The sequence below is a fragment of the Mytilus edulis genome, chromosome 11 (genome assembly GCF_963676685.1).
Source record: "Mytilus edulis chromosome 11, xbMytEdul2.2, whole genome shotgun sequence".
NCBI classification, from domain to species: Eukaryota; Metazoa; Mollusca; class Bivalvia; order Mytilida; family Mytilidae; genus Mytilus; species Mytilus edulis.
The window spans coordinates 46,134,700-46,150,644 of NC_092354.1; the positions used below are offsets into that span (position 1 = coordinate 46,134,700).

Here is a 15,945-nt window from a genome sequence, read left to right on the forward strand (position 1 = left end):
GGGGATCCTTTTATTCTGTATTTATGATCAATTAAGCCGTTATTCTCTATTCAGTTTCTATTCATTTGTTTTATTTTAGCATCCCGTTATTATCTAACAATTTTGCCTATTTTTCTTGATTCTTTTCTTTATAGTTTTTGTCCTCTATTCTGCGCTATAATTAAATATTTTCTATTCTGTAACTCCAGTCCACACCCTTATAAATCTGCTCTAAATTGTCACAGTGGATACCTGCGAATTTGGATATGGTATTACATGCACTGATCACTAGTTGGGTCAATTACTTATTGCAACATAATGTGTTACCAGTACTTTAGTTAGTACATCGCCTTCTTATCAGGATAAATATCGTCTCATTTCGTCAATTGACATAATCTTATAGTAAGACGTCTAACTTACTTGGGGAATATAGGTTAAAAATGTTTAGTTTTCTCAATGTATTTTGTCTTTTGGCTTTGAGCTTCCTTACCGATGGTTCAATTGAAAGCGATCAACACCAAAGGGAAACGACGGATCAAAATAGCAGTCGAGAATTAACTGAAGGTATATTAGAACAGTAAAGTGTAAGGAAAAGATATAGTGGTTTGATATTTATAAGATTGAGTAGCATATTTACATTCTTGTTACCGTTCTTTTGATATGTTTGGACCAAATCAATAGATCATTTTAACTCAAACATTTGAGCGTAATAAATTTCGGTGTTCGCAATATAAATATAAGAAGATGTGGTATGTTTACCAATGAAACAACTCTCCAAATGAAACACAATAACATGTATGTTAATAACTACAGCTCATCGTATGAGCCTTCAACAATGACCAAAACTAATAACGCAAATTCAGCTATACAAGCAACTTCCAAGCAAGGACCGAAGCTCATAAACTCGGCAATCGCAGGACTTCGGGAATGTCCGGAGAGCCGACAACCTTGCTTCGGAAGTTGCTATACAACTACAAGGCCCTGAAATGACAAATGTAAAACAATTCAACAGCAAAAAACTAACGACATGATTTATATACAAAATAATGAACGAAAAACAAACAACAAAAAACAAATTTATGTTGTGACCTTTGAATTTTCATTCGAAAACCCGAGTATCCTTACGGTACACACATATGGTCATCATTTCTCCGACCAGAAATAAAACACTTGCAAAAAAAGGGTCACCCCTTTAGCCGTGCCAAATGTATAATTTCACAGTCACTTCCAGTTAGACTGTTTACATTCAATGGGCTGTTTATACAAATCAGGTCGTTAGTTTTCTCGTTTGAATTGTTTTACATTGTCATATCGGGGCCTTTTCAGCTGACTTTGTGGCTTTGTTCATTGTTGAAAGCCGTACGGTGACCTATAGTTATTAATGTCAGTGTCATTTTGGTCTCTTGTGGACTGAAACGTTCATTAGAAAATTGGCATTTTTTTTAAAGCAATAATTGAGAACAACAATGAAAACTTACCTTAAGACATGCTTTTATTCAAGAGTAGAAAAAACGTATATTCTGCACTAATTTTCTACGCTGGGAGTAGCGTAGTGGCGTCAATGCGTAGTTGCCACGTATGTTAAGTTCAAACACAAATATCGAACGAACTAACAAGTTGACCGATTTTAGACTACGGTGTGATACTCCATGTTCTAGATTCACCACTGTAACTCTTTCTTAAAAAGAGATAAGTTTAGCACATATTATTGATCCAAATTGAAAGAAACCACGTTTTATCCCTCCTGCCTCCTGCTATAACCACCCAATTAAGAATCATTCATTGTTTGTATTTCATTTGTATCATGACGTTGAAATGTTTTTTTTGCTTGACTTATCTTAGCTTACAACTTTAGTGAAATGTTGTTTGCCTTTTATTTTTAAAATTTTCAAAATTACTTTTACCTTTATAGGTGATTGTGGTGTTCAGTTTTTATATGACATATTGTTGAACATAACATTGTTTCTTTATGCGTGTTTGCATATTTATATTTTGTATGCGTATTTGCATTTAATTTATTAAACACCATCTTTGAATGCCAGCACATACTTCAGTTTTATATAGCCACTCTGAAAGTACAGTACAAATTAAAAACGAAAAATAGGCATTAGAGACATAATAAGTTTTAAATAGCTTTAAATATCAAACACTACAGAAGAACAAAAAAAAACGCCCAGGTTTACCTGACAAACGGAAGAGGAATACATTAAAAAAAATGCGGAAATGTAAAAAAATTTAACCAAAGCAATGTAAAAATAAATGCGGAAAAGAGAGTACTACAAAAATGCGGAAACGTAGTGCCAATTTGCGGAATCGTAAAACGCCGGTTGTCTCATTGGCAATCATAGTCAATCTTCTTTTTTATATCGTATAGAGTATTAGCACTGCTACACATTAATAACCCTTACAAAAGGTCTGTAGGTGTTGTCTGTTCTCATGCTAAATATAAAATTATGTCCTTATCAAACATACGCTCATTTCCCAATTGTACCAGTCATCCCGCTCAACCACTGTGTTAATCAATATTGTTAATTTGTTATCGTCCTGAACATTTCTGAAATATTTATAAAATGGACGTAAAACAAACAACCACCAATCAATCAATCAGATCAGATCAGATCAGCGCATTTGTAGTTTGTGCCTCCCTTTGTTGTTACTTTCACTTACTAAATGCAGTCTGTTAACTTTTCTTATTCCAAATTCAAAACGTTCATAGAAAATTGAAATGTTTTCAAAACATTGACAAAAACTAATTTATTTCTTCTGAAATGAAACAAATTAATAATAAGAACTATGTTTTAGCATGCACACAACTACTATGTTTATTTCAACATGTTTGGGATACTAGTAAATTTGTATTTCTAATTAATTATTAAATTGTAAAAGATACCCATTATTTTTTTTCACTTCAGAAGCTATTTTACCACCGAAGACTATTAGATCTGTGACGGCATTTAGAGATGACTTTAACAGTTGGAATCCCAACAACTATCATGTGGCTTGCACTGCTTGGGGAGGAGGGGTAAGATGGCTTTGCTTATTCCAATTACATATAAATAGATAGATAGGGTATGAGTGACAATGAGACAACTCTTCATCCAAGTTTCGATGTATAAAACAAAGTACGACCTTCAACACAATGCATTGGATCTTACCAAAAAGCAAGCACCAAAAGGCCCAAAATGACTGGTGTAAAAAATTTCAAATAGGAGAACCAACGTTTTTATAACAAGTGTCTCATTTATATCAAATAACATTGAGAATGGAAATGGGGAATGTGTCAAAGAGACAACAACCCGACCAAATAAAAAAACAACAGCAGAGGGTCACCAACAGGTCTTCAATGTAGCGATAAATTCCCGCACCCGGAGGCGTCCTTCAGCTGGCCCCTAAACAAATATATACTAGTCCAATGATAATGAACGCCATACTAATTTCCAAATTGTACACAAGAAACTAAAATTAAAATAATACAAGACTAACAAAAAGTAAAATCACAAAAATACTGAACCTAGAGGAAGATCAATTGGGAAAGTCCATAATCACATGGCAAAATCAAATAACAAAACGCATCAAAAACGAATGGACAAGAACTGTCATATTCCTGACTTGGTACAGGCATTTTCAAATGTAGAAAATGGTGGATTAAACCTGGTTCTATAGCGCTAACCCTCTCACTTTTGTAATGACAGTCTCATCAATTTCCGATATTTTTACATTGATGCGTTAAATAAACAGACACAATAAATATAATAGTCAAAATATGGGTACATCAGTCATCATCGTTTAACAATTTTAAAAGGCTAGAGGCTTCTGACTTGGGACATGCGCAAAAATGCGGCGGGGTTAAACATGTTTGTGAGATCTCAACCCTCCCCCTATACCTCTAACCAATGTAGAAAAGTAAACGCATAACAATACGCACATTAAAATTCAGTTCAAGAGAAGTCCGAGTCTGATGTCAGAAGATGTAACCAAAGAAAATAAACAAAATGACAATAATACATAAATAACAACAGACTACTAGCAGTTAACTGACATGCCAGCTCCAGACTTCAATTAAACTGACTGAAAGGTTATGATTTATAAAACGATAAAGGAGAAACACTTTTGAACCATGCACATCAACAAACGACACCAACTGAACAACATACTCCTGACAGGTGTACACACATGCAGCTGGTTTAGAAATGTGTTGTATTGTATGATTTATTTTGTAGAAGAAAAAGAAATGAGTTAAATACTACTAGATATGGTATCAATAACCGGGATTCATTAGAACTATTATGCTTTGAATTACGATTATTCATATTTACTGTTATTGATCAACTACGACAACAATCATAGATCACTGAAATTGGTTGATTTTTCAAAATGTTGTTGAACATGATTATGTATATGTTTCGGAGTTAGTGTGACGTCCATTGTCCCTGAACTAAAACACATTTCTAATAAATGGGCCAGATGAAGCCCGCATCTGCGACAAATATTACATGCATATTCAGACGAGAGATTAACGTCCAGAGACAAATAGCACATGCATATACAGACAAGAGATTAACGTCCAGCGACAAATATCAAATTCATTTTCATACGAGACATTAACGTCCAGCGACACATATCACATGCATTTTCATACGAGAAATTAACGGCCAGCGACAAATGGCACATGCATGTACAGGAAGGACTCGGAGGTGCGATGGGGACGATGAAGTAAGATAGTCACGCTGAAGTGCGATGGTCCGCGCCGAAGTACGATGGTCCTTTCGCTGAAGTGCGATGGTTTTACTTGACGTTTGAATATTGTGACGTTTTCAAATATGTAACGTTACATCAAATACAACAGAATACAGAATAAAATAAGATTCACAGGCAGGAGAATACGATTTTGTTGATAAAAATTTCATGCGAGTAGATGAAAGTTGCATGCAAACAAGTAAACTAAGGATAATAAAGTAACGAACGATTCTAGTCTCGAACAGTTTTCAGCAATGCAGGTGGATATTACATGCAAAAAAAGTTTAAATCTATGCCAGGGGTCAAACCATGGGGAACATAGCGACACAAGATAAACTTGGTTTGCATATGAGCTTTTCTATGTTTGCTGCAAACTGTTCGTATTACAAATGAAATGTCTTGAGCTTAACATTAATTTTGACTCCTCTTCAAGTATGTTTCACACGATTTTGTAAGGACAAATTGATAAAGAACTTATACTTAATAGCATTAGCAATGTTTTTGCTATATCAAGTTGATACATGTAGAATGATCTTTTAGTTCCGAGATAAACCCTGGTTTGTAAGAACACCGTCACTCTAGCCTTATTTTATTGTGGTTAGTTACAGTATTTAAGTTTTCTACAACATGTTAGGCCGAAAGTTACCGGACTGGTGCCTATACGTGTAATTCCCAATTTAATATATTCTCCTCAGCGGCGAATCAGCTTATTTCAAAATATTTGGTGGAAAACGTTACAATTACTATTTATTTTATATAGTTCTACATGCACTCTGAATCTTTATTTTTTTCAATCTTCTACACCATATTTTCTGACTCCATATTAATCGGAAAATTGGCAAATTATAAATTAGATTAAAACAAATTAAGATTGTAAAGTCTTTGGTTGGAACTGAACAGAAATTAAAAGATATTTCAAATGCAAGGGTAGCAGCTACTTTTGTAAATTTTTAATGATGTAATTTCATTTAAACATTTTTTTTACTCAATGTCACATGCAGACAGACCATCGCACTTCAGCGTAATCACCATCGCACATCAGCGTAGTTATCAACAAGTTAGCGTCACAATATCACCATCGCACTTCAGCGTGTTACCCAACGCACTTCAGCGTAGACAATCGCACTTCAGCGTAGACAATCGCACTTCAGCGTGACCATCACGGTTCGGAGTACCATAGCACCTCCGAGTCCTGCATACAGACAAGAGATTAACGTTCAGCGACAAATTGCACATGCATATTCATACGAAAAATTAACGGCCAGCGACAAATGACACATGCATATTGAGACTAGTACTTAACGTGTAGCGACAAATATCACATGCATATTCAGACGATTGCTTTGCATCTGGCGACAAATATCATATCCATATTCAAACGAGTGTTTAACGTCCAGTGGAAAATATCAAATGCATTTGCAGACGATTCATTAACGTCCAGCGACAAATATTACAATCATATTCAGACAACATGTCACTCGGATTTGGATATAGATCGATTGTACGCAACCGTTTGCCGTATCGTAATTTAAGTTTAATAGCTCTCAAGTCATATCTTAAAATTTGGACATTTTATTCTGACTCTTAGTTTACCTGAGTGTCTTTTCTTTCACTCTTAATGATTCATGACAAAAGAAGATAGTAACAATGTTGAGGACTCTTGTGTTGATCATGCCCTGATATGAAGGCATGAACTCTAGCGCGGCACTATAGAATCAGTTCGCTTTGTAAAAAAATCAAAGTTAACAAACGGGAATTCGAATTTTCGATGAATCATGCAAATGAAAGAAAATCGCATTTGAATTATCATGTCTTGATACTTGTATATAAGTTTTAAAATTGAGAATGAAAATGGGCAATGTGTCAAAGAGACAACAACCCGACCATAGAACAGACAACATTATTAGACCGGAGCAAAGACTATGAACTAGCATACAATAAATTAAATTATGTAAAAATGATAAATCTGCGGTTTGTCTATTTTATACCTTTTTAGAATGAATGTACTGCAGAGGACAGATCTTAACAATAATTGCAAAAATAAATTGAAAATGTAAAAAAAAAGTAGGTTGATTTTAAAAGCGTACATTGTTAAAGACGATAATCGTTAAAATTAATTTTGAATGCGTAAAATTGAACAAAAATGGTTAACTTTTTAATCACTATATATATAATCACAGTTGATATTTCAAACATAAATAGAAATTAGCACTACGAGTGCTTTTAAACGTTGACCTATAGTTGTGAATTTATGTGTCATTGGGTCTCATCTGGAGAGTTGACGCATTGTTAATCATACCACATCTTCTTTTATAAACATTGTAATTATTATAACGGTCCGTAGCGTATCTAGCCATTTTTAAAAAGGGTTCTAAAGTAGGTTAAAGATGGTGTTAACCCCATTTTTTGAGGTCCTTCGCTGACGTTATATGTAATAATTGTTTTGTTTCTTTCAGAATAACGAGTTACAGGTTTATACTCCGGGACAATCAAATCTATTCACAAAGAATGGTCATTTGTACATCAAACCTGTAAGTGTACCGTAAAATTGTTACACGTACACAGATATGATTGGTTAAAGTCAGTGAAAGCAAATCCGCGAAAAAAAACACCCTACCAAATAAATGGTATGTCCGTTAGTTACAAAACAATATACACAATACTTATATTTAGCATATCACACTATATCATAAACGGTAAAGAGCAATGAGTAACCCCATCTGTATTTTATATCGCTAATACGTAAATTGATATCATCAGTTCAACAAGTCGAAGTTGTATACTGCAAAATGTTACCAAATAGGTAGAAGATATATATCTATGTAATTTTATTAGTATCAGCAAACAAATTGTACGTCAGTTTTATCTATATATAATAAAAGTTCATTTCGATAATAAGACTGTTAAATTCACAATGTAAAAAGAAATGAATTTCATCTTCATTGTTCGGACTTTTATCTATTTATCAGACGTTGACAGTAAATCATCCAGATTTTAACGAAGGGAAGCTGTACCACGGACAAATGGATCTAAATGGTAGTTTATTTTTTAGCTGTATATAGTCCGTTTTGTGTATCTTTTTTTTTTCTACAAGAGTTTTGCCTTCGTGTTCATAAATGTTGTTTCTTATCTCTGAATTGTTTAAGGGTTGTATCATCTGGCCTCACGGTCATAAAACTTTCGAGTATGATTTTTGTACTCATACTCCAAAATAAACCAATCAACATGTTGTATTTCATGTTTCGAGCATGGTTTTTGTGCTCCAAACACTGAGCAAAGTTTTATGAATTCAAGCGCTGTTGTACTGCAATTTTTACCATTTTTGTTATACATTTGTCATTCAATGATTCTACTTTGTCCGAATTTTTTATGGTATACGTTGATTTCACTTTTTTGATGCTCAGTTTACTTTTGCTGTCAACAAAAGACAACACATTGTCCTTTAAACACATGTTTGTTGGTACTTGCAAATGTATTTTATGGTAGATGCTTGCTTTTAAAGTAACTATTAAAAATGACAAAATTAAAATTTCCCCGATTTTCAAATTATCTTATTGATAATATGAGTGTTTTTGTTTCTAAATGAATAAAAAAATTGCTGAATTTAAGCTATTAAGCATACACCAATGTGGTTAACTTGTATATATGTTGATACAAAAAGTTCAACGTTGTCTTTCTAAAGTCAGGAGCCTGTTGGTCAATGGTTGCCGTTTGTTGAAGTGGCTCATAAGTGATTCTCGTTTTCTATATAGATTAGACCTTTGGTTTTCTTATCTAAACCATTTTATTCTAGTTAGTTTGGGACCCTTTATAACTATATAAAACTTGGTAGGCTCAGTCTTTAGTTTTATTTGTTCTGTTTTGTGTACAGATGTTTGTCTTGTAGTGGTTTTTTTATGCCATAGTATTGATGTTCATTTTTGACTTGAGAGTTTTTATATCCCATTGGTATGCTGTTCGGTGTGAGCTTAGACTTAAATGCTCCGTGGTGAAGGTCGTACTTTTAACTTTAATTGTTTACTTTTTACACATTATGACTTGGGTGGAAAGCTACACATATATCTCTTTCGCACTCACACCAAATCTTTTTTTTATTTGCTAAGGACTATGGGGGTATTGTACACAGGGGAGTAACAGCGGATGTAACAAACATGGCGGCCAGGATATTCTACCACCAGTAATGTCAGGATATATAACTACTAAAGCGGCCATCAAATACGGACGAATGAACATCAGGGCAAAGCTCCCAAAAGCAGATTGGACATGGCCAGGTAAATAAATTAGGCGTAATGTTTCAAATTTACAAAGCACATTTTGAAATGCAAATTACAATTAGAACCGTAGTTTCTATTAAATTTGATACTATTCTAAAGAGCACGATTGGCATTTATTGAAAATGTGAAACAAAATATGTATGAACTTTGACCTATAATTGTTAACTTTTTACACATTGTGACTTTGATCGAAAATTGTCCCATTGGCACTGATCAATTTTTTTTTATATGTTTTTGTTGTTGTAAATATTTTTGTTGTTTTAAATATTTTTGTTGTTGTAAATATTGTTAGGACATCATATGGGAATGGAACAAAATAATAATGAAATTACAATTAGTATCATCAAAATTGTAGCAATATGGACGTTACCACGTAATAATACGTATGGTGGCTGGCCTCAGTCTGGCGCTATGGATATCATGGAATCGAGAGGTAAACTTTGGTTAAGATACATTTTACTTCGTCTTATACATACAGTTATATGTGACTTTCTCGATTGTGTCACATTAATTACACCACGTTTAAAAAAACAACATTGAAATTCCGCGATCATATGTTACTTTTAAAGGGCATCTGTCCAGCAGCCACGATATCTCCAACTATATGCTAAACAATATAAATGGGTTTTCAAATGTGGTATTCAAGAGATGATCGACAATTTGTATCTTATATTCCGGCATTTCTGGTATCATTCTATTATTCTCTATTCGAAATTCTATTCGACATGTTTTCCTCTTGTCAATGTAGTCCACCGATTGTTTTCTACTCTACAAACCCTATTTCTACCAACATTCATGTAACTATGCTAAACAAACATTTCAAATAGAATGTTAAGATAAGTCGACCTCAAGCGATCGGAACTCTTAATCCCCTTATATAGATAAAGGAAGATGTGGTGTGAGTGCCAATGAGACAACTCTCCATCCAAATAACAATTTATAAAAGTAAACCATTATAGGTCAATGTACGGCCTCCAATACGGATCCTTGGCTCACACCGAACAACAAGCTATAAAGGGCCCCAAAATTACTAGTGTAAAACCATTCAAACGGGAAAACAAACTGTCTAATCTATATAAAAAAAAACCGAGAAACGAGAAATTATACCTTAATATCAGACATGTCTGTTCTTTTTCTTGTCATTTTTGTTTATACATGTACGTACAGGTAACGCCGTTGCAATGGGTGGCGGCGTTAATCATGGAGTTAATGAAGTAATGTCCAAACTAGATTGGGGTCCATCTGGAGATACAAGTCAATTTTACAAAACGCAGGTATTCAAGTAAGTAAATAATTTTAGTACAAAAACACGCGGCTCTTGGAAAAAAAACTGTAAAACAAATTCCGGAATGTGTATACTAGTATATGAACGAATGATATGATTGACATTTTTTGAATTTTAATTTAGAAGACTATCTCTGTGTGTGCTTGTGATTGTCTCTTTAGTGCTTGTCAAGCAGTCGTACCTTTAAATGATGTTGACTCGACATACGAAAATGCGGATTTGTGAACAAGGCTGTAAAATAATATGAAATGTTGAAATGTTACATATTATGGTCCATAAAACAACTTTCCGTCACAGTAACAATGAAGCAGATGTAAGCTATTATAGGCAAGCATACGGTCTTCAACAATGAGAAAAGACCAATACCGTATAGTAAATATGCATTGAGAGAAACTACAATTTAGTTTAGAAGTGCAGGGTTGCGTTCAATATCATAGCGGCTACATAGGGCTACGTAGATTTATGACTATTGAACGTGTAGCTAGCCTAGCTGCTACATAACTATTGATTACAGCCAGGCTAGCTACTCGTTCAGTAGACGGAATAACGTAGCCGCTACGATATTAAACGCAACCCGTGACAGTTGAGACATCGATTATATACATGTGTACGTATTTTAACTATTCCACGGATCGAATAAGGTTTACATTTTATAATCCAAGGTTTACAATTCGAGTACTCGTACGATAAACGGTGTGACACATATCGAATCACCATTCGTTTTTGATGCGTTTTGTTATTTGATTTTGCCATGTGATTATGGACTTTCCCAATAGATCTTCCTCTAAGTTCAGTATTTTTGTGATTTTACTTTTTACATCGGTAAAACGAACTTGTGAATCTTATTTCAAAAGTAGACATAAATTGTATATAGACCGTTTTGATCGAATTGTTTTTTTTAATAATACTGCAATAGACACATTGTCATCTTAACAGAAAAAACAAAAAAACAAGATTATTCATTGTCTAAACGAAAAGAAGTTTAAAGATATCTATAATACTAAAATTACGAGGTCCAATTTGTCAGCCGTCATCACGTAAAAACGACGAATAACAGAATTCAACTTTATATATAACTAATATAGTACAAAGGTGTAGATTAAAAATTACACCACTCCAGGCCCTTTTGTTTTCCACGTAATTAATATTGCCAATAATTAAGAAGTTCCAGGTCGAGTGCGCTACCGATACCAATAGTATAGTTACCTGTTACCTATTACCTTATCTGTACGTTCCGCATCTGACAGGCGCACCACCAAACGTTGTATTCAGGATTAATATGCTATATACACGGGTCATAACCACAGGGTTGACACTACTAAATTGTCAAATTGTTACCTATTGTAGTATTTTAATCAGTAACACTTTCTAAGATAACAATACGAATACTAAAAATCTGGACTAAAAATAAGGCGTATAGGTACAGTTTTCAATTTGTTAGTGGGCATGACGTAAAACAGCGAAGCAAAGAATTCAACTTTATTTATAACTTATATGGGACAATGCTGTTTATTAAAAAAAACTCCATTCCAGGACCTTTTCTTTTCCAAATAATTAATATTATTGTTTCAGTTCGACGGGTTCAAACAGAAAGATTTGAAAGCAGAGAAAAACTGTGTATCTTAAAATCGGCATGACTTTATCAGATGACAATACTAATACTAAAATAAGGCTTGCGCATAGTTATATACTTTAATTCAGTCACGGACCCGTGATATCACGGGTGTGTTCTAGTGTTTTTTAAATTTCAGACGAAAATCTAGTGGTGACTGGCATGATGATTTCCATATATATACTTTAGAGTGGACAGCTGACCATTTATAGTTAGTATTTTACATGTGTACAACACAAATCAGCAGAAGCACACGATGCAATTACAGTTGTACATAGCTTTAACGTTATTCCACGGAATCTTTATAGATTTACACATCTAAAAAGTAAAATTACAAAAAAAAAAAACTCCGATTAAAAGTCAAAACGGTAAGTCCCTAATCAAATGACAAAACAAAGAGGTCAAACACATCAAACAAGTGGATAACAACTGTCTGCCATGACTTGGTACAGACAAAATAGTAGCAGTTAGATCATGCGAAGATCGGGCTTATTGCATATTAGACCTACATGTATGTGTTAAGATACATGTAGTATGAATCCACAGACAAATTTTTTTTTCTCTAAATTTCAATATAAAAATTGACTTTCAAAGAACGTATAGTGTGAATAAAGGTTGTTTTTTTTTACCTCGAGAAGCTGCATTACGAAAGGCTTGCATACAACTTTTTGTTTACAGGAAACCAATCTAATCATTAATTGTATTACTGGTACAGTATTAATGTTTTCTTATCCTTTTTAGTACCTATGTTGACAATGAAATTATTTTGAGGGCTGACACACCTAGTAATAGTTATTGGTCATATGGAGGTTTCTCGGGGGACAACATCTGGAAACATGGCGGCAAAGATGCTCCATTCGATCAATACGTAAGTTTGGTTTGAGTTGTTCTTATATGTCAGGCATTTTTCGACTTTTTTTTTATATATATATAGATATAGGAAGATGTGGTTTGAATGATACAACTCTCCATCCAAGTAACAGTTTTTTAATGTGAACCATCATGTAGGTCAAGGTACGGTCTTCAACACGGAGCATTGGCTCACACCGAATAGCCAGCTACAAAGGGCTATAAAAGTAAACCATTATAGGTCAAAGTACGGCCTTCAACACGGAGCCTTGGCTCACACCGAACAGCCAGCTATAAAAGGCTATAAAAGTAAACCATTATAGGTCAAAGTACGGCCTTCAACCCGGAGCCTAGGCTCACACCGAACAGCAAACTACATATAGTATGTTTTGTGTTGTCCTATTACACTACTTTCCAAGGTTAGATGAATAGTAAAGGACTCGCATGCATGTTTCCTCGGTCATATTCCGATTGATCAATTGATATTTGGTTCCTTAATGTCCAGTGGCAAATATTGCATGGATGTTCAGGTCGAGAACAAATTAACAATAGATACAAAAGGTAGGTTCTATAATAGAAAGGACTGGGATTAAGGTCGGAGAAATTTAGACTGCCACGAAAAAACGAGGGTTTATCGGACAGAAAAATTTGAGCTCCGCAACATGTCACCTAGTTACCACTCCAAGAGTTGTTGGTACGGTTCTTAACTTACAAAGAGCGCGGAACTCCCTTTTTCACGAAACATCTGATTTAACATCCCCATTCTTACCGAACATGTCTGCAAATTTGTTCATCCTTAATAGGCAAATGGACGCCGGACTTTGACAATTGTTTTACTGCCGGTCGGGGGACGATCAATGGTGACCATACTTCTATTTCTAAATCATCCTTGGGGACGATATATTTTGTATGTGTTTAACAGTAGACTGTAAGCCGCATTTTTGCGCCTGTCCCAAGTCAGGAGCCTCTGGCCTTTGTTAGTCTTGTATCATTTTAACTTTTAGTTTCTTGTGTACAATTTGGAGTTTAGTATGGTGTTCATTATCACTGAACCAGTATATATTTTTCTATATATTTTATATATAGAATTTCTCGTTGCATTGAAGACCTTCTGCTGTTGTCTGCTCTATGGTCGGGTTGTTGTGTCTATGGCACATTCCCCATTTCCATTTTCAATTTTATGTAATTCAGTAGTCATGTTAGTTGACGTTGGTTGCTGTCATTATGGTATGACGTCTAAAGCAGGTTGTTAATTTTCTTGTTTTACATTTTGTGATATCGCGCATTTCCTATCTTTCTATTAGAGATGTGGTTGTTTGAATATTATTTGAGGAAATTTTGTAACTTTTTCTTTCTAAAATTTGCATTTCGTTGATAGCTGTCTCTTCAAATTGGCAAAAAGCAAAGAAAGAATACATTTCGTATGCATATGCCTTTTTCGTGTATAGAAAACCAAACGAAAAATCATAACAGCTAGACACCGGATCAAAGTTGAAATCCTTTGAAAACCAAAACATTAAACCAATAAGACTTTAGAAATCTAGACAAATTAAGGTTTGCAAATATTTAAATACATGTTATTAACAGTAACATTTGCCGTTAATGGGCGAAAACACTGTTATTTCTTGGTGACAAAACGTCCACCACTATCAGTATCGGTCCAGGGGTTGTACGATCCCTCAAAAGATAATAGGCTTATGCTTTGGTACGTAATATATATTTTTGACTACATACTACTGTTCAGTGAGTGGCACCGAATGAAAACAATTCCTAGTTGAAGGAACAATCAACTATACGACAGGCAAATGTAATAGTTATGACTTTATACAGTAGGACATTATTTCTGATCAGAAAAAGTGCGTTTTAATAGATATTATTTTATTTCTTAGTTTCAGCTAGTACTTAATGTTGCTGTGGGGGGCAATTGGTTTAAAAACGATTATCAGTATGCTTATACACGTCCATGGACAGACTCGTCTCGCCATGCAAAGAGAGATTTTTGGGAGCACCGAAACCAATGGCAAAATTCATGGCAAGGTGATAATGCTGCAATGATTGTTGATTACGTTGAGATGATCCAATATTAATATACATGGAAGAGTACCTGTGTTAATTGTAAAATATATCGTTCTTTTTTGTAATTTGAACTGTTTTTACTCTTCATAAAGTGTGTCTTTAGTTGATAAATCTTTGTTGTAATAAATCTCAGTCGTTCTGTTTTCGTTTTTGCATGATTTTACCTTTTGTTAGACTGAAAACCTGTATAGCCTGTTATATAGTATGATGCTAACATGTAGAAATCGACAACTACAATGTAGTTGGTAATTTTCTAAAAACTGAATAGTCCGAGATGCAGCACGCCCAAGGGTGGAGAATTTTCTCGCTGTATCGAAGGCCAAATTGATGGCTTTCGGTTGTTTTTTTCGTTCTTTGGTCGGATTGTTGTTCCTTGTACACATTCCTCATTTCTATTCTCAATTTTATAACATGTATAAACACATAAAATCATGAGAAAAAAATTGTATATACTTATGTTAATCAATAACAATATGGGCTCTATCATTATCATCATAAATTTTTCTTATTTTATTTTAAATCAAAGACAATTGATGCTAATAATTTAGACATGGACACACATTTGGCATTTTACTAAAAACTGAAACAACACTTTAACACATACGATTACAAAAAAGAAGAAATTTTACAAAATTGGTATATTAGTATTAGATATTAAATCTACGAATATGTTCGTTAATGTAAGTCGTTAGTCTAACTAGCGTTAAACCTACTTTAAATTGCAAAAGTATTCGAATTAGCTCTCGCCGCGATTTAGCCTTTTTGGGCTAATGTGGCGTAAAACAACCAACAATCAATCAGTTAAACCTACTTTATTTTTCTATTAAAAGCGGATATATTGTATAGGAACATATAAGATATCACATTTATTCACGATATAAAGTCTCTACTTGCAGTTTTAAAATTAAAAGTTAAAGAAACACCACTTGTACTGCTGTTCCAAATATGTATATCTCGGTAAACCATTTTGCTAAGTTTCATGCTTTTACCATAAAGTGATCAATTTGGACAATATATTAGACTTAGCCGCTGGACTATAAACACACATACTAATATTTTGTTTTCTTTAAAGTGTTTTATTTGCGCATCGTGCAAACATTTCAAATTTGTGTTTTGAACGTTTTTTAAACATT

At 34.0% G+C, this 15,945-nt stretch overlaps 1 protein-coding gene across 1 annotated transcript; it reads left to right on the forward strand.

Moving 5' to 3' along the window:
* The first annotated feature begins 377 nt into the window (after window positions 1-377).
* On the forward strand, window positions 378-14,953 carry LOC139495684 (beta-1,3-glucan-binding protein-like). Its single transcript, XM_071284013.1, has 10 exons — window positions 378-543; window positions 2,892-3,001; window positions 7,173-7,247; window positions 7,686-7,752; window positions 8,820-8,987; window positions 9,346-9,423; window positions 10,158-10,272; window positions 12,027-12,098; window positions 12,629-12,755; window positions 14,626-14,953. Exons 1-10 carry the CDS (start codon window positions 420-422, stop codon window positions 14,821-14,823), a joined length of 1,134 nt encoding a protein of 377 aa, XP_071140114.1. The 5' UTR covers window positions 378-419; the 3' UTR covers window positions 14,824-14,953.
* Window positions 14,954-15,945: the final 992 nt, after the last annotated feature.